This window comes from Phocoena sinus, chromosome 20 (genome assembly GCF_008692025.1).
Source record: "Phocoena sinus isolate mPhoSin1 chromosome 20, mPhoSin1.pri, whole genome shotgun sequence".
In the NCBI taxonomy this organism is placed as follows: Eukaryota; Metazoa; Chordata; class Mammalia; order Artiodactyla; family Phocoenidae; genus Phocoena; species Phocoena sinus.
Genome location: NC_045782.1, coordinates 51458109 through 51476955, shown reverse-complemented (window position 1 = coordinate 51476955; position 18847 = coordinate 51458109). Strand labels below are relative to the sequence as shown.

The following is an 18847-nucleotide window of genomic DNA, read 5'->3' as shown; positions in this document are numbered from 1 at the left end:
GGATAGGAATGAGGAATTCTGCTGCTCTGCTACCTGCCTCCATCCCCACCCAGGTGAGCTGCACCAGCTTAACATCCCCAACCCCAGCCAGACGTCGGTGGTGCTGGAAGACCTCCTGCCCAACCACTCCTACGTGTTCCGCGTGCGGGCCCAGAGCCAGGAAGGCTGGGGCCCAGAGCGCGAGGGTGTCATCACTATCGAGTCACAGGTGCACCCACAGAGCCCTCTCTGCCCCCTACCGGGTGAGTTACCCCCCGACCCTGACAGTGGTCCCCCCATCTCGTACCCACAAACCCACCGACACCCTTCCTCTGCTGTCCCCAGGCTCTGCCTTCACTTTGAGCACGCCCAACGCCCCGGGCCCGCTGGTGTTCACCGCCCTGAGCCCGGACTCTCTGCAGTTGAGCTGGGAGCGGCCGCGCAGGCCTGACGGCGACATCCTCGGCTACCTGGTGACTTGTGAGATGGCCCACGGAGGAGGTGCTGCCCGCCCCAGGGTCGGGGGGACCAGGGGAAGGGTGGAGAGGGAGCCACCGAGGCTAAAGGCATCTTTCCCGCCCAGAGCCAGCCACCACGTTCCTGGTGGATGGCGACAGCCCCGAGAGCCGGCTGATGGTGCCAGGCCTCAGCGAGAACGTGCCCTACAAGTTCAAGGTGCAGGCCAAGACCACCCAAGGCTTCGGGCCGGAGCGTGAAGGCATCATCACCATCGAGTCCCAGGCTGGAGGTAGGCTGCTTCACCCCTTCTCTGGCCACACCTTCTCCTGGCACCACGCTCTGACTGGCCCCTCTGCCCACTCCAGGCGCCTTCCCACAGCTGGGCAGCCACTCGGGGCTCTTCCAGCACCCAATGCCAGGAGAGTACAGCATCACCACCACCCACTCCAGCACCACTGAGCCCGTCCTACTGGGTGAGTTGCCCGGCGGGGGGCTCCTGGCTCTCCCGGGGGAGCACAGTGCCAACAGAGGAAAGGGGGTTGGGGACCCAGGTGGACCCTTCAACACCTCTTCCCCTACAGACGGATTGACCCTGGGGTCCCAGCGCTTGGAAGCCCATGGCTCCCTCACCCGGAACGTGACACAGGAGTTTGTGAGCCGGACACTGACCGCCAGTGGGACCCTCAGCACCCACGTGGACCAACAGTTCTTTCAGACCTGAGCCCCCGACCCCCGCCTCCTCGCCCTGGCGCTGCCTCGGCTACTCCATCCTTGGACCCCTGGCGACCAGCCCACCCGCATGCTGATCACAGGGCCGGTGCCTCTGGCCACAGAGCAGGGGGTAGGTGTCCTCTGGGAGGCACGAAGTGGTCCCGGAAGGCCCTTCAGCTGCCCTCCTACCCTGGGCCCAAGCCCATTTGTAACCAGAGAGCTAGGACCAGCATGACAAGGTCCCAGCTTTGTTCTGCACTTAATAAAAGATTTTGCTACTGCTGAGCTCTGCCCTGTCCATGTTTCTGGGGCCTGCCCAGAGCAGGCAAGCAGTTCTTATACACACCTTTCTCTGATGCCCAAGCATACATCCACCTCTGGAGACGGGCAGGTATCAGAGCCAGAGGTAATACAAGTTTATTGAGCATCCAGGCTGGAGGGCAGGCCTGCCGTGGGCCGGCCTGGGAGGGCCTCACAGGCACAGCACCTGGGCGCCGTCGGCCGCCTGGGAAAGGTAGAAGGTGGCGGTCCCGCTGTACTGCCCCTGTAGGAGGGACGGGTGGGGCGGGGTCTGAGCACAGCACGGCCCTAGGAACCCATCTCTCCCGCTCCCCCCAGTCTCTGGCACCTACCCACCTGGATGTGCTGCACCACTAGGGAGGCGGCAGAGGCCTCCAGCAGGGTCACCGTGCAGCCACCAAAGCCACCGCCTGTCATGCGGCTGCCGTAAACCCCGGGCGCAGAGAGCGCAGCCTCCACCAGCTGATCCAGCTCGGGGCAGCTCACCTCGTAGTCATCCCTGCAGGGAGGACACACGGGGAGGCGGGAGGCCTTGAACCAGCCCCATCCGGCACAGGGGACAGCCTGTGACCGGGAGGTGCTGGGCGCCCGGGGATCTCACCTGAGCGAGTTGTGACTCTCCACCATGAGGCGGCCGAAGGCTCTGTAGTCGCCGCGGCTCAGGGCGGCTGCTGCCTGGGCTGTGCGCTGGATCTCGCCCACCACGTGCCGCGCCCGCCGGAAGGCCTCCCCGCTCATCAGCTCCCTGCCAGCTGGGGCGGAAAAGGAGTCAGCAGACCCACCATCCACCACCTCTGGGCCCCTGTGGACGTGGAGGAGGGGCACGATGGCTCCAGGGCGCTGGCTGGGGGGGGCGGGGGCATCTCCAGTCTGAGACCTGGTTCTGGCCAAGCTATGGGTAGAACCTCGGGTTGGTGACCAAGGTTTCAGAGCCTCCCCTCCTCGACTAGAAAAGGGGACACCCGCCTCATTTGGCGCGCAGGGAAGGCTGAGCAGACACATGGAGTGCCCCCAGCAGGGCGCCTGGCACACAGTGGGGGCTCGATAAACAGCAGTTTGAGCCCCAGACTCAGTGCTTCCATGGTGCGTAGGACACAGTGCTGCCTTCAAGAGGCCAAGACAGAACAGGAAGGAAAAGTCCTGCTGGTGTTTTTGCTGGAGTTAGTTAACAGCGAAGCCTCCGAGGGCCAGGGCTCCGGAGTTGGGATACAGACCAGGTCTGCCCGGGGCACCCCAGGGAGCCAGCAAGCTGTCCCACTGGCTAACGCTGAAGCTGGCATAGCAAGCTGAGTCGCTAATGGCAGCCCCGAGCGCTTAGGACTTTACAACTTGACTCTGGGCGCCAGAGAGGTTTTGGGAGCAGGGGAGGCATGGAGCTGAGCTCTAGCTGACGAAAGTGACTGCCTTGCGCAGGGGGCCCTGCTGGGAGAAGCCAGCGCTGGGAGATGGCAGCTGTTAAAACAGTCAGAGACCAAGAGAGGCCGGGTGTGGGGAGGAAGGAAAGGCGGGCAGGGAGGACTCAGTGTCCTGAAGTTTCAGACAGCAGCGACAAGGGTGAGGAAATAACAGAAAAGGGGAAGTCAAAAGGAGAGGCGTCCAGGGGCTTCCCTGGTGGTGCAGTGGTTGAGAGTCCACCTGCCAATGCAGGGGACACAGGTTCAAGCCCTGGTCCTGGAAGATCCCACATACCGCGGAGCAACTAAGCCCACGCACCACAATTACTGAGCCTGCGCTCTAGAGCCCGCGAGCCACAACTACTGAGCCTGCACTCCTAGAGACCGTGAGCCACAACTACTGAAGCCCACGTACCTAGATCCTGTGCTCCACAACAAGAGACGCCACCGCAGTGAGAAGCCCGAGCACCACAATGAAGAGTAGCTCCCGCTCACCACAACTGGAGAAAACCTGCGTGCAGCAACGAAGACCCAATGCAGCCAAAAATAAAAACAAACAAACAAACAAGAAAAACAGCCCATCACAGGGACTTCCCTGGCGGCGCAGTGGTTAAGAATCCACCTGCCAATGCAGGGGACAAGGGTTTGAGCCCTGGTCCAGGAAGATCCCACATGCCGTGGAGCAACTAAGCCCATGCGTCACAACTACTGAGCCTGTGCTCTAGAGCCCGCAAGCCACAATTACTGAGCCTGCACGCCACAACTACTGAAGCCCACGCACCTAGAGCCCGTGCTCCACAACGAGAAGGCACCGCAATGAGAAGTACGCACACCGCAACAAAGAGTAGCCCCCGCTCGTCACAACTAGAGAAAGCCTGTGTGCAGCAACGAAGACCCAACGCAGCCAAAAATAAATAAATTTATATAAAAAAAAAATCCATCACGGTGTTAGGTATGATTACCAGGAAATGGTTAAGTAAATCACAGTGCACCTAGGTGCTGAAATGCTATGTAGCTTAAAAAGCCACGTTGATGACAGGCCTTTCATGACATAGAGAAGGGCTCTGAGATAATGTTAAGTAAAAAAAAAAAAAGGGCAGGTGGCAACACTGCGTATACTCAACCTTGAGAATACAGATGTTGAAACTAACATAACGTTGTAAGTCAGGGATATTTCAATTAAAACTTTTAAAACTGGGACTTCCCTGGTGGTACAGTGGTTAAGAATCCGCCTGCCAATGCAAGGGACACGGATTCGAGCCCTGATCCGGGAAGATCCCACATGCCGCGGAGCAACTAAGTCCGTGCGCCACAACTACTGAGCCTGCGGTCTAGAGCCTGCAAGCCACAATTACTGAAGTCCACGTGCCACAGCTACTGAAGCCTGCACACCTAGAGCCCGCGCTCCACAAGATAAGCCACCGCAATGAGAAGTACACACACCACCACGAAGAGTAGCTCCCGCTCGCCACAACTACTGAAGCCCATGCACAGCAACGAAGACCCAATGCAGGACCTACCTGGTGGCACAGTGGTTGAGAGTCCGCCTGCCGATGCAGGGGACACAGGTTCGTGCCCCGGTCCGGGAAGATCCCACATGCCGCGGAGCGGCTCGACCCGTGAGCCATGGCCGCTGAGCCTGCGCATCCAGAGCCTGTTGCTCCGCAACGGGAGAGGCCACAACAGTGAGAGGCCCGCGTACCGCAAAAAAAAAAAAATGCAGCCAAAATGAAAAAAAAAATGCTAACAGTGGCTATCTCTGGGTAGTGATCTTATAGCTTGTTATTTTCTTCTTTGTACTTTTTTTTTTTTGGCTGCCTTGGGTCTTCATTGCTGCACACGGGCTTTCTCTAGTTGTGGCAAGCAGGGGCTACTCTTCGTTGTGGTGTGCGGGCTCCTCATGGTGGCTTCTCTTGTTGCGGAGCACGGGCTCTGGGCACTCAGGCTTCAGTAGTTGTGGCACATGGGCTCTAGAGCGCAGGCTCAGTAGTTGTGGCTCACGGGCTTAGCTGCTCTGCGGCATGTGGGATCTTCCCGGACCAGGGCTCAAACCCGTGTCCCCTGCATTAGCAGGCAGATTCTTAACCACTGCACCACCAGGAAAGTCCTCTTCTTTGTACTTTTCTGTATTTTCCATGGTGGATACTTAATCCTCACATTAGAAAAAACAATATGGAGATTTCAAGCAGTCCTAAGTCAGCAGTGTTGGGGGAGTGGGCAGAGCTTGGCAGAGGTCCCTGGAGGTGAGGGGATGTACATCCGGGTCAAAGCCACAGCGAGAGCCCAGCAGCCCCCCTCACCCCAGGGTGCCCAGCCATCTCCAGGACACAGTGCACCCAGCCAGCTCTCACCCTCCAGCTCCTCCAGCTGCACCTCACGAAGGCTCTCCTTGCCCAGCGCCCGGGCCACTTCTTCGCACTGGCGCCGCCGCAGGGGATACTCGCTGGAGCCCAATGAGTGGCGGACGTTGGAGTTGGTGATGAGCACAGCCAGCTTGGGATCCAACAACGGCACCAGGCTTGTCTCCAGGGACCTGGGATGGAGATGGAGCCAGGAAGATGACAAGGCCAAGCGTCTGTTTGCCGCGCATGTTTCATCCAGGAGCTCTCCTATGAGGTGGGAGGGGACAAGGGGAGCCCCTGACCTGCAGTCAATGAGCAGCGCGTGGCCTTTCTGCCCCAGCAGTGCGATGAGCTGGTCCATGATGCCACAGGGCACCCCTGCGAAGCTGTGCTCAGCCCGCTGACACACCTGGGCCCGGGCAGCTATTGTCCCCGAGTCTGCAGCACAGGGCAAGGTGGGAAGGCTGGGGCCCAGGAGGGGGCACTAGGGGTGGGAGGGTGGGAGCAGCCCCCAGTGTGTCCAGTGATACTCCAGGGAGATTCCCCACCCACTCCCCCAAAGCCACAATTGGGGTAGGAAGCTCTGATCACAGGACCTCAGGGAAGCAGGGCTGCGTTGGGAGCTGGGGTCTAGGAGGTACCTGGGCAGAGCTGCTGCAGGAAGGTATACGTGGCCACTTCCAGGGATGCTGAGCTGGACAGCCCACCCCCCAGGGGCACTGAGCTGACCACCACTGCACTGAAGCCAGGGAGGGGGGCAGCTGCAGGAGAAAGAATGGATGACGGTAAGACAGGCCATCTGGGAGGATGAGCACAAGAAGGGCATGTATCCTGGTACAAAGGAGGCAACCGCCTGGCAGCTTCCGGGGAAATGTGTCTCAACTGTCAGAGGCCACCAACCTGTGGGGCCAAGGGGTCCGCCGCCCTCCATCCTCCTACTCTGACGTTCCTGGGACAGTCTCCTAGTTCTCCTGGTTTAGGGTTCCGGGGAAATGTGTCTCAACTGTCAGAGGCCACCGACCTGTTGGGCCAAGCGGTCCGCAGCCCTCCATCCTCCTACCCTGACGTTCCTGGGACAGTCTCCTAGTTCTCCTGGTTTAGGGTTCCGGGGAAATGTGTCTCAACTGTCAGAGGCCACCGACCTGTTGGGCCAAGCGGTCCGCCGCCCTCCATCCTCCTACCCTGATGTTCCTGGGACACAGACTCCTAGTTCTCCTGGTTTAGGGCTCTGGAGACCAACGGGCTGGGGTTTGAACCCTGGCTCCTCCAATCATGTCATGGGCAACCCAGGGCAAGTTCTAGAACCTCTGGGGGCATCAGTCTCCTCACCTGTACAATGGGGAAGCTCCACGCTGCATGCCTACCCCACAGTGGATTAGATGAGCTAATGAGCTTCGTGGCTGAGAGACAGGAATTTGACCCAGGCCTGGGCCCCATACCTGGGTAGTGCTGAATCACTCCCTTGATGTAGTTGGCCCAGTGGGGGGCCCCAGGCTCCAGTGGCCGCTGGGTTGTGGGCAGGGGAAACTGCAGCCGGCGGGGCTCGTCGGCATCCTCAGAGGTGGTGAGGAGGGAGATAAGCCCATCTGCCCGGGGGCTGCCCACCAGCACAGTCCCAAGCTCCAGCGCCTGGCGGAAGAAACAAATAGTATGCGAAACTTCCACTACCAAGGGGCCAGGGACGGACAAGGAGGCGACCTCCAGGCTCAACATGAAGGGAATGGGGAGTGTCTCAGGGAAGAGCCTGCATGTCCATCTGGCCTTGGGGGGCTTGGGTCCCACCCCATAGGTCTTCAGGGGCAGGGCCAGTGCAGCGGGAGTGCAGACCTGGCCTCTGCCCTAAGCGTGGGCTCCTGGCTGTGGGTCAATAGGAAAACAGAACCAGACGAGCTCTTTCTGACGCCTTCCCATTTTGGAAGATGCACAGCGGGATGGACATGGCCCCAGGCTAAGGCAGCTCCACCTCAGCTGTGTGACCTTGAGCAGATCACTAGCCCTCTCTGTGCCTCCATTCCCTCCTCTGCGAACTGAACGGGCTGGACCAGGAGGCTTAGGGCTACTTCGCCTCGGTTTACAGTTGGGCCCAGTTCCGCATCCTCCCACAATCTGAGGTGGCTCCCAAGGAGATGGCGAGGATCAGCGGTCCATAGCCTACTTCCTCGCGGATTCCCCGTTTCCTCCCTTCCAACGTGTGAAATGCCCCGTCCTAGGGTCTCTCCCACGTGCTCGTCCCCCACACTCGGCTGGAGTAAAAGTTCGGAGCGGCCCGCCCAACGGTGCAAGCGGGGAGATGGCGCCTCCCCCGCAGCCCCTCACCATGGGCAGCACCAGGCCCTGGTTGTAGTCCGTGTGCTCCCCGATGAGGTTGACGCGGCCCGGGGCCGACACGGCCAGCTCGGGCTCGGCCCCGAACTCCTCCAGGAAGGCTCTCCGGGCCTTGGCCAGCAGCTCCCCGGGTTGGCGCTGCTCGGAAGCGGCCATGACACTCACCCTGCGGCTCTGCCGGGCGCAGTCAGGTCGGCTCGGGATGCTCGGGGCGGAGCCGCGCTGCGTCGGCTCACACAGCTGCACGCACCGCCCCAAATAGGGCCGCGCTGGCCCCGCCCCACCCGCGGTTCCGGCCCAATCCACCAGCTGGGCGCGCGGGGCGGGCTGGCGGCGGGCTTTCCAAAGAAGTGCTGGGCGCCCAGCGGGGCGGGTATTGGCCGGCCCCGGACATCTGAGCTGCTCTTTCCTGGCCCTGGTGCCCCTCTCTGCGTCCACACACCCATCCACCCAGCCATCTACCCCAGCCTGAGCAATAGCGCTGGCCTCCAACACCTGGGTTTCTCAAAAGGATCTCCTAGGTCCTAAAGTCCTGCAACCGTGAGAGGTCACCAGCCTCTGATCATAAATCTGTCAGAGGGCCGCCAGACAATCAGTGTAAATAGAAATAAGGAAAGCCAAGTTTGGTGGAGTCACTTTCTACAGGCTTCTTTTCTAGAGTGGACCTGCTGGCCCAGCTCCTAGCAATGGAGGAGTAGGGAGGGTGGAGATGGACAGCAGTGGGCCCAGCCCCTCCTGGAAGGACCCACCCAGCTGCCAAGGTAGGTTGGTCTGTTGGCCCCAGCAGGTGCTTTCTCAGCCTGGAACCTTGGTCCCAGGGCCTGGTGCCCAGAGTCTGACACTAGCCACCTCCTCTCTCACCAGCCTGCATCCTAAACCTTCAAGCTGTCCCCAACTCCTCACTGGGATACCTGTCTGCAGTTGGCCACCCCATACGAAATCTTGGAGGGGAAAGGCTGAAATGTAAGCAGACTCTTCGGGATTAGAGTGGGGGTTTTGTGGAGGGTTGCAGCCAGGGTAGCTTGGGGTCTGCTCAGGGGGTTGCCCCAAGAACATTCAAAAGTCAGCTCTGAAAACTCCTAGAAGTAAACATAAGGTTAAACCTTTGGGACCTTGGCTTAGTCAATGGTTTTTTAGATATGACACCAAAAGCACAAGCAACAAAAGAAAAATACGTAAATTGTACTTCATCAAAATAAAATACTTTTGTGCATCTAAGGACCACCCCATCAAGAAAGTGAAAAGACAACCTACAGAATGGAAGAAAATATTTGCAAATCATATTTAAGGGACTTGTATCAAGAATGTATAAAGAGGGCTTCCCTGGTGGCGCAGTGGTTAAGAATCCGCCTGCCAATGCAGGGGACACGGATTCGAGCCCTGGTCCTGGAAGATCCCACATGCCGCGGAGCAACTAAGCCCGTGCGCCACAACTACTGAGCCTGTGCTCTAGCGCCCTCGAGCCACAACTACTGAAGCCCGCGTGCCTAGAGCCTGTGCTCCGCAACAAGAGAAGCCACCGCAGTGAGAAGCCCGCGCACTGCAATGAAGAGTAGCCCCCGCTCGCTACAACGAGAGAAAAGCAACAAAGCAGCAACAAAGACCCAAAGCAGCCAGAAACAATAAATAAATTAAAAAAAAAAAAAGAATGTATAAAGAGGGACTTCCCTGGTGGTGCAGTGGCTAAGAATCCGCCCGCCAATGCAGGGGACACGGGTTCGAGTCCTGGTCTGGGAAGATCCCACACACTGCGGAGCAGCTAAGCCCTAAATAAATTTTTTAAAAAAGAAAGAAGAACGTATAACGAGCTCTTACAAGTCAACGGTAAAAAGGACAACTTAAAAATGGGCAGAAAGACTAAATATAAGGCTTGGGGATCAATAAAGAAAAGGCTTAAAAGCTTGAAACAAATGGGCAAAAGATTTGAACATTTTTCCAGAGAAGATATGAAAAGATGCTCAACATCCTTAGTCATTCGGAGAATGCAAATCAAAACCACAATGAGGGGCTTTCCTGGTGGTACAGTCGTTAAGAATCCGCCTGCAAAAAAAAAAAAAAATAAAAAATAAAAAAAAAAAAGAATCCGCCTGCCAATGCAGGGGACACGGGTTCGAGCCCTGGTCCAGGAAGATCCCACATGCCGCGGAGCAACAAAGCCCGTGCGCCACAACTACTGAGCCCATGTGCCACAACTACTGAAGCCCGTGTGCTTAGAGCCTGTGCTCCGCAACAAGAGAAGCCACCACAATGAGAAGTCCACACACTGCAACAAAGGGTAGCCCCCGCTCGCTGCAACTAGAGAAAGCCAGCCAACGAAGACCCAACGCAGCCAAGAAATAAACAAATTAATTAAAAAAAAAAAAAAACCACAATGAGGTAGTACTTCACATCCATTAAGATGGCTTAAGTTAAAAAAAAAAAAAGACAGAAAATAGCAAGTGTTGGTGAGGATGTGGTGAAATCAAAACCCTCATTCACTGCTGCTGGGAATGTAAAACAGTTAAGCAGTTCCACAAAATGTTAACCATAGAGTTATCGTATGACTCAGCAATTCCACTCCTAAATGTACACTCAAGAGAAAAAATATATCCACACAAAAACTCGTACATTAATGTTCATAGCAGCACTATTCACATTAGCCCAAAGGTGGAAGCAATCCAAAAGGGAAAAATGAATAAACAAAATGTGGTCTATACAAGGGAATACTATTCAGCCATAAAAAGAATGAAGTTCTGATACCTGCTACAACATGGATGAGCCTTGAAAACATAGTAAATGAAGGAAGCCGGTCACAAAAGACTACAAATTGTATGGTCCTATCCAGACGAAATGTCCAGAATAGGCAAATCTATAAAGACAGAAAGTACATTAGTGGCTGCTTGGGGCTGAGGGGAATGGGAGAATAAAAGGGTGTTAGGAAAGAGTACCAAGTTCCCTTTGTGGTGATGAAAATGTTCTAAAATTGACAGTGGTGATGATTATCCGTATCTGTGAATATACCGAAACCACTGAATTACACACTTTAAATGGGCCTTTTGAGCACTCCTCAGTAAAGCATTTTTTGGCATAGGCAAAATAAAACAAGACAAAACGGTGAGTGGCCCTTGGGTCTGGTTGAAATGGAATTAAACTCACAAACCATGCCTCCCCACGAGGCAATGACTGGAGAAGCCTCCCCGACTCTGCGCATCATTTACCCACCTCAGCTGTGATGTCCAACAGCTCTGAGCCCAAATCTTTGCCCTTACTATTGTGTGATCTTGGTCAGATGACTTAACCCCTCTGAGCCTCAGTTTCTCATCTGCAAAGTGGGGCTAGTGTGTTTCCTTCCTAACAGACTGTTTCAAAAGGAAGTGAATGAGGTCATCTTCATAGAGTGCCCAGCCCTGCCTCTGGCACTTGGTAAGCACAGAATAAATGTTTACTATTATTATCGATCATCCATTAATACAACAGACATTGCTGGACTCGCCAGCAGGTGGTGGGCCAGATAAAAGCCTTGGGCTGTGATAGGGAGGCAGTCTCAATCTGACCCCCTCCCCACCCTGACTGAGATAAACCCTCTGACAGAGGAATAAAGAGCTTTCTGGGGATTCTGACCACCAGGCAGCCCCCACCCCTGTTTATTTCCATTGTTTCCTTTTGATTGAAAACACCCCCTTTGATCCATCTTCATCGTTTGTATGTTTCAGTTGTTCTTGGAAAACCTGATTTGACCCAAGGGCAGGTGCTCCTGATGGCTCGCTCTGGACTCTGAAACACTGATTTCATTTGGGAGACCTGTTTACTCTCAGTGTTTGAATCCCATCTAGCATGTTACATAAAATTTGTTCAGGAGAAAGTCTGCCTCTGACCTTTGACCCTCCCTCCCATTTCCTGGCCAGATGTCACAAGACTGGGGGGAAGGTGGCACCTTAAAGGGGACACTGTCACCCAAAGTCTGTCCTCTGATCTGCTGGCCAAAAAAACTTACTTGTATCAGAGGAACCAGAGCCAACTGTCACACAGGACTGAGGTGTCATGATGGAATTCTCAGTAATAGCCCCCACGGGGACAAATTATCCAGTGGTGGGAATACCACCCGTGCCAGCTGAGTGCCCAGTGGCCTAGGCAAGCTGTTTGTCCAGGTCATGGCGAGACCGGGCCCACCACTGAGGACAGGTGTCCCAGAGGCAGCTCTTCTCTCCCAGAGTCCGTGTTTGTCCCCGCGCTCAATTCTTAGCCCTTGGGCCCTCCCTGCTGGACCCAGTCTTTCTTCATGCAGTGAAGGTCTGTGTGCTTCATGCAGCTCTGGCCTCTCCGCTGCAGTTAAAGACTGGTTTCCTGATGGGACTTGGATCCATATCTCCCAAGCTAATATCTACAGTCTCTGAAAATGTTTGCTCTCAGCAGACGGCTCACGCTTTCACTCATTCTGGGAGGTTCTTTTTGTTGTTCCCAGGGGGTTAACCTATCTCCTGATTTGGGCCTCCTTTGCCCTTCTGCTACATTAGTGATAACAGCTTCTGTAATATTGATAACACTAATATCAAGCTTGTGGTAAACCCTGGTATCAGGGCTGAGATGCAGCCTGCAGGACAGCACTGGTTGTTCACTACCAGTGCCTGTTCTGATTGGTCAGTGCTCTGGACTTCTGTTTTAAAGGCACCAGACTTTGCACACGTGGTTTCATTAAATCCTTACAAGCCTATTGGGTAGACACTGGTTTTACTCCCATTTTACAGATGAGGAAAAGAAGCACAAATGGGTTAAGGAACTCATCCAAGCAGGACAGCTGGGCCTTGAACCTGGGTCTGTCTGACACTGAGATGGTTGTACTGCAACCACCCTGTCCCCAGGAGCACTCTGACCTGCCGCAGCCTCTGCTCTGCCAGCCTCTGCTTACTGAAGTATTAAAATCCAAAGCTCAGCCTCATAGCAAGGAACAGGAGGGGCAGCTGCTCTCCTGGACCCCTGGAGCCCCAGTTCCTACATGGAACCCTCCCAATTTGGAAGCCAGGCCAGTAACCAAAGCTCCTGGGAACCTGACTGATTCTTTGCCACCCATGCCAGAAGCAGATCCAGCCAGATGCGCTGTGGGGCTGCCAGGGCCTTGGGTTGGCCAGCAAACACGCCTGGAGTCTGTGCTGTGTGCCAGGCACGACTCCAGAGGCAGACCAGTCTCAGGTCTTGCCTTTGGAGCACCGGGAGCTTCTTGTCCATCCCCGGCCTCAGATGCCCCGCTAAGAGGCGCCAGCTGCAGGCCTCGTCTTTATTTGGTACCCCCACTGTGTCCCTGAAGTTCCTGCCCTCTAGGCTGACGACCACCCTGCTGATGGCTGGGCAGGGAGCAAATCCAGACTCACAAGTTGCAGCTGCGGCTGTCTCTCCCTGCACCTCGCCCTAGGCACAGCAGCTGGCAGGTCTCCAGCCCACCGTGGGTGGGCAGCAGGACTGAGGCTGGTCAAAGGCAGGGCACTGAGGAGGGAGAGGCCCTCGGACTGTCACAGGACCCTCAGGTTCATGAAGGCTGGACCTTGGACCCAACCCCATCCCGTCCCCTCTGCTGATGCTCTTGGCTCAATGCCAGGCGGTGAGGCGCTTATGGGAAAGGTCCTGGAGCCTAGTGTGTCCGAGAGAGGGTGGGAAGGGAGTAGATGTTAACAGAGCCTGGGCACCATCTCCCTGCGGACGTGTGCAGTCCCTCACATACCCCTCAGCCAGAGGCGGCCAGCCAGAAGCCTGCAGCCCACCAGCCTCCCTTCCCCAGAGCCCTTCTTGCCACTAGTACTGGTGAATTGGAGATGGCCTTCTTCCTTTCAGCCCACTCTCCCTTCCACTGTGTATATTCCCAGAACTGCAGCTCCCTGAAGGGGGGCTGGTAGCTGCCAGAGAGAAGACCCCAGACCCTGACTGCCCAACCACACCCCTCTGTGCCCCTTTCCAGACCCCATGTGGCCTTTTAGCTCCTCCAAGAGTCACGGCCTCACTGAAGAGCTGCCCCGCCGCCCCCCGCCTTGCTTCCCTAGCTGGGGTGTAGGGGGGTGTCTGCGGAACCTCTTAGCTTCTTTCTCAGGAAGGGCAATGGGGTGGGTAGAATGGGGGTGGAGGGTCCCTGGCTGGACACTGGACATAGTGCTCAGGTGAGGACACCAGGACAGGCTGGGGACACGTCACACACACGTCCCATGACTCTGCTTGGAACAATGCTGATTGTCAGGGTGGGAATTTCCCTCACTGCTAGGGGCAGCTGGGCAGTAGGCAGAACAGGGAGCTGGCACCTCTCCACCCACCCCAGGAGGGAGGACAGCAGCCTCTGATCCCTGCTCACAGCACACCCTCTGTGAATATGCACAAAGCTGTCCCAGCTGCACCCACCCACCTTGGCCCACAGCCTTGCTCATCCCCCAGACCTGCCGACCCAAAGGGGTCAGGGGGCCAAAAGGCCGGCCACCTGGCCAAGGACATCAGCCTTCTCTCTGAGCAGGCTGCAGGGATTTGGGTTAGCAACCTGGGCAAGGATCAGTTCTTCCTTCCTTCCTTCCTCCAGGCTTGCCTTCAGGAAGGCAGGTGGAAGGCTGCCTGCTTGTGCTGGAGTTGCTGGCCAGAAGCCAGGCCCAGCTCAATGGAATGGTCTGGGCTGGTGACACCCCTGAGGAACGCCTACAGAGGCAGGTGTGACCGCCAATGGGTTGAGGGAAGGAAGAGACTGTGGAGCTCATAGCACATTGAGCTCAGCTGTGCTCTTACATCAGCGCCCAAGGTGGGGCCCAGGGAAATACGCTGTGGCTGTGACTGCCGTGGTGAGGTGACTGTGAAGGGATGGGGAGGTAGGGGTGAGGACTGGATGCCCAGGGTGGAGGCTCAAGGCTCTTGGGCCTAGCCTACCCAGTGAGACGACCACTACAGAAAGTGTGCTGAAAACTACACCTCCCCCTTCTCCGTGGCAGGGTAGGTTGGCCACAGGCCTGAGGAACTGATCCCTGACCTTCTGCTGTTGCTCCCATAGGCAGGCTGGCCCTTGCCTGAAGAAACTTAAGGGCAAGCCCTGGAGTTTCCTGCTGATCCAATGGCAGAGAGCTGACTAGACTGTGTCCACCCTCTGCAGCCCAACCTGAAGTGTTCCAGAAGGGGCCGCTTTCCTACTGAGGCAGAGCCCAGCCCCAACACCTGACACCAAGCAAGGAACAGTGCTTGCAAGGAACCAGGGAGGGGGAGCCCCCGGACACAACGATCAGGGAGAGCTGAGGAATGCACTCCCCTCCCCCCACCCCAAACTACCAGCTGAGTCAGAAGGCAAGGCTTCCTGGACATTCCCCCACAAAACTTTGTGAAAGAAAAACATGATCATCCGAATGAAGAACATTAACAAGATGAGAACGTCTCAACTTTAAAAACTTTATTTTTGTCTCACCCATCAACAGCACAGGTTGCCTTCATCAGCTCCAATTTTTGCTTTTCTCCTCAGACTCTGTTCTACCATCTTAACCCATGGATATTATAACATGTGGGCAGTTCCCTAGAACCAGAAAATATTTCTGCCTGTCGGCTTAAAAATTACAAGTATGGAAGTGTAAGGTGCACTGTTTTAGCAGATTCCAAGCTGCCCAGTAAAACCCTACCTTGGGATGCAGACTTCGTGAGAAAGTCTGTCACCTACTCTAGCTCGAGTGGTAACTCAAGGAGATGCATCACCATAGCCGTTTCTCTACCTGTGTTTGTAACTCCCACCCCACACCACATTCCACTGGCTAGGATTTCAATGTCCTTCACAAGAACAATGCAAGTGAATTGTCAGAATTGGTTCCAGAGCTCATTACGATCGACCTTCTAGGAAACCAGCTCATTATACTGCATCAGATTTCGACACCTCATAAAAAGCTCACTAAACTACCAAGATTCCCAATCCTAATCTGCCTTGCCTCTTTCCAATCCTAAACCCTAAACCCTAAATTTGAAACTAGTCCGAACTTAAAAAAACACCCACCAAACTGTTTTATCGTGGCATAGAGACTTCCTACAGCTACTGACTTCAAATTATACAGAATTCTTTTGTCTGATAGGTGTGGTTCTTGTGCCCATGTCCCGCTGACATACTGTGCTTCACTGGTGGCCATCATTGGTCAAGAACACTAGTTTCATACTGAAAAGGCGGCTTAGACTAAAGATTCTATACCTGTGGGCTTGTCTTAAAATAACTCACTTTATGAAGAGATCTATAAACGTGCTTCACAAACAGGTTCAGGAACAGACGCCAAATTTGAGTCCTGGAATTCCAAAGAAATTTACTTTCCTTCACAACAGAGGGGCAGGGGGGAGAATCATATTAATACAATCTTAAGCCCACACTGCATATACAGCTGTCATGGCATTTTTATAGAGCAGAGAGCTGTTTACATGCTTTGTAGAAATATTTCTGCAAATAAATGCTTCCTTTGTCTACCAAGCAAAACCTGAAATAAACTTAAAAGGACCTAGATAAAAGATGTATTAAGCTTTCAACATTCAATTTAGGTTTTTGACACTTAGTTGGATAAACAAGTTTATTTGTAAGTTTAGTCAACATACATAATTGACCTAAAAACTTCAATAGAAGAATAAGTTTGAAAACCACTTGGAAAGCATCTCTATGAAGTGATTTTTCCCAGGACCTTATACCAGATGACACCATTTTAACTGGCAGGTTCCATGAGCTGAAGCTGTGTGTCCCTCCCCCACAGCAAGTTCACCCTAAGGGTTACTGTAATACAAACTCCACAAGGAAAAGAAGTTCGGTATTGTTCCCTCCTCGTAGAGGAAACGCAACCTAGTTATGAGACCAACCACAACACAAAGAAAAGCTGCACTAACTACTGTATTAGTAACAGATGATGCTGGTGTGAATAACTTGTATTATATTCTAGAGCCCTTATAAATAAATCCCCCCGTTAGCGTCTGCGTTATCAGCTAGAGGATTAGTTAACATGTGGTAGAATGAGGACTTATGCAAGGTATAATGCGCAAAGCATCTTACTACGTATGAAAAACAAGTGCAGTCTAGTTAGGAGAAAACCAACCGGACTCTATGTTACACACACCTTAATGACAAGACTCCCCACCACGTGTGAATGTAAAACATTTAATTTAAAAATGTTGACACTACAATATATAAAATAGCTATTATAAATGCACATAGTGTATTCTATAGCTGCCAGGTTTACTTTTTTTTTTTTTTAATAAGGAAACTGTAAGTTACACTGTGGTTAAGACTTGTATCTTCACCCTTGAAAAAGCCCACATTCTATCACAGTGATGTATGGTCAGACTTAACAGCCCCAATTGTTAAACACTTGGATCAAGTCATAACCAGTTTTATTGCAAAAGGACCCTGTACACATTTATCAATTCTAGTACCTTAATAGCTACCCAACAAGTCATTAACATACAGAAACATGCATCATGAGAAGCAAGAAGTATCACCCATCCCTTCTGCATATTAGCAACTTGTCACTCCTGAGCAACGTGCTCACACCACTGAGGTCTGTGAACAGTCAGTCACTTTTCGCATTCATCCTGAGTGAAAGATGGAATGACTTAAGTACAAATGCAACATATTATAAACAATTTCTTACAAAAAAAGTCACAAATTAAACCAAAGTATTTTACAGAATTTACTACAAAACACCATAAAAACTGCCTTCCCTTAAGCTCTCTCTCCCCGTATCCGGCGAGCCAACTGGATGTCTTTGGGCATGATGGTGACTCTCTTAGCGTGGATGGCACACAGATTAGTATCTTCAAATAAACCCACCAGGTACGCTTCACTAGCCTCCTGTTGAGGACAAGAGCCACACTATTAACTCTCTCCGAGGAGACACGCGCGCAAGCCCTCCGCCCCTGCTACACGCAGCCTCGGCCACTCACCTGAAGCGCACCAATGGCGGCACTCTGGAACCTCAAGTCGGTTTTGAAATCCTGGGCGATCTCCCTCACCAACCTCTGGAAAGGCAGCTTCCGGATCAGAAGCTCGGTGGATTTCTGGTAACGACGGATTTCTCGAAGCGCAACGGTCCCGGGCCTGAAGCGAAGAGAAGGGCGTAAAGGGACACCGGTTAACCGAGAGCGCGGATCAAGCAGCAGGAAGCGTCCCGCTCGCGGCGCGCCGCCGAGTCATTGTTTTCCTGCCGCGCTGCCTACCTGTAGCGATGAGGTTTTTTCACCCCGCCGGTAGAGGGGGCGCTTTTCCTGGCCGCTTTAGTGGCCAGCTGTTTGCGGGGCGCTTTGCCACCCGTGGACTTACGAGCAGTCTGCTTGGTTCGGGCCATTTTCTTTCACCTGCGGAACAAATCCCTGACTCCGGGGCCGCGGCGCTCGCCTCCCGGGCTGCGGCGGGCGGGACGCCCGGCGCCCCTACCCTCCCGCCTCCTCCCATCCCAAGGCGGGCGGCAGATGGCCGAGGGCTGCCGCCTCCTCCCCCTCCCCTAATGACTCAGGCTGCAAGTAGCAGCAGCCTCCCCCGGGAGGGGGAGTGCGGGGAGGAGTCACTTCCCCTCCTCGACGGGCGGAGGCCCGGCTGCCCGGAACCCGGCGTCGGGACCTCTGAATCACCAGCGGGAAAGAGGCGGAGACATGGTTCCGGAACGAAGCCCCAAGGGAAAACCACCCGTCCCCACGCCGGCGCCAGCAAGCAGCCTGGGCAGCCCGCAGCAGCCGGCACTCGGCTCTCAACGGCCGCGGCCCGCGACATCAACGGCTGACAGGGCCTCGTGTCACGCGTAAACCCAAGAACACTTACCCAATGCCTAAGTTCTACGCCGCTTCCCCGACAGCCGCGCCGCTCCTGCTGCCCAATGAAGAGCCGCAGTCGCCGAACTAACGGAAGAAGCTCCTCCGACTAACGACCAAACCGCTCTGCGTTCCAGGCCCCCCCTATGCCTCCGTTTTTATACTCACGCTTCACGCTGCGTCTCTGCGTAATAGGACCTTAATTTGCATACACCAACGACTTTTTCTATTGGCTGACGCTTTCGCCGACGCGCTGACATCCCCCGACACAAAGGCCGTGCTTCGGCCCCGTTCGCTGATTGGCGGACATCTAGACCACTGATTGGCTGTTAAAGTGGCCTAATGATTGGATAAATGGAAAGTGGAATGGACGAATCAGAGTTTAGCACTAAGCGGCTCTTCTGATTGGATAAAATGGAGCTATGTTTGGATCCTTCCCTTGGTTTCAAAGCTCTACAATAGAAAGTCAATGCAAATGAATTGCACTGGTCCCTATCAGGACTTAAAAGAGTCGGGACGGGAAGGAGCCTAACCTTATTTGCATCAAGCTAATACAATGCAGGAGGAGGAGAGGTTTCTTTAACGAAAATTTTG

At 54.5% G+C, this 18847-nt stretch overlaps 3 protein-coding genes across 7 annotated transcripts in view; 1 reads left to right on the top strand and 2 right to left on the bottom strand.

Moving 5' to 3' along the window:
* Positions 1 to 1434, top strand: part of ITGB4 (integrin subunit beta 4) — a 30644-nt gene extending 29210 nt beyond the window's left edge. For all 4 annotated transcript variants that reach the window (XM_032617730.1, XM_032617731.1, XM_032617729.1 and 1 more), the window contains 5 exons: positions 54 to 242; positions 325 to 480; positions 563 to 727; positions 804 to 911; positions 1020 to 1434. In XM_032617730.1, coding sequence (XP_032473621.1) covers positions 54 to 242; positions 325 to 480; positions 563 to 727; positions 804 to 911; positions 1020 to 1159 — 758 coding nt within the window. In that variant the 3' untranslated portion in view covers positions 1160 to 1434. The remainder of the gene's footprint in view (positions 1 to 53; positions 243 to 324; positions 481 to 562; positions 728 to 803; positions 912 to 1019) is intronic.
* Positions 1435 to 1543: 109 nt separating this feature from the next.
* Positions 1544 to 7717, bottom strand: GALK1 (galactokinase 1). Its single transcript, XM_032618035.1, has 8 exons — positions 7502 to 7717; positions 6625 to 6814; positions 5827 to 5946; positions 5488 to 5623; positions 5195 to 5376; positions 2051 to 2201; positions 1786 to 1948; positions 1544 to 1693 (listed from the first exon to the last, which is right to left on the bottom strand). Exons 1-8 carry the CDS (start codon positions 7664 to 7666, stop codon positions 1622 to 1624), a joined length of 1179 nt encoding a protein of 392 aa, XP_032473926.1. The 5' UTR covers positions 7667 to 7717; the 3' UTR covers positions 1544 to 1621.
* A 7156-nt stretch (positions 7718 to 14873) lies between these two features.
* LOC116746429 (histone H3.3A) lies at positions 14874 to 18503 on the bottom strand. Of its 2 annotated transcripts, none has more exons than XM_032617986.1 (4): positions 18422 to 18503; positions 17666 to 17803; positions 17393 to 17546; positions 14874 to 17300 (listed from the first exon to the last, which is right to left on the bottom strand). In XM_032617986.1, exons 2-4 carry the CDS (start codon positions 17791 to 17793, stop codon positions 17172 to 17174), a joined length of 411 nt encoding a protein of 136 aa, XP_032473877.1. In that variant the 5' UTR covers positions 17794 to 17803; positions 18422 to 18503; the 3' UTR covers positions 14874 to 17171. The 2 variants fall into 2 exon arrangements, with proteins under 2 accessions (XP_032473877.1, XP_032473876.1); XM_032617985.1 differs by lacking the exon at positions 18422 to 18503 and adding an exon at positions 18264 to 18416.
* Positions 18504 to 18847: the final 344 nt, after the last annotated feature.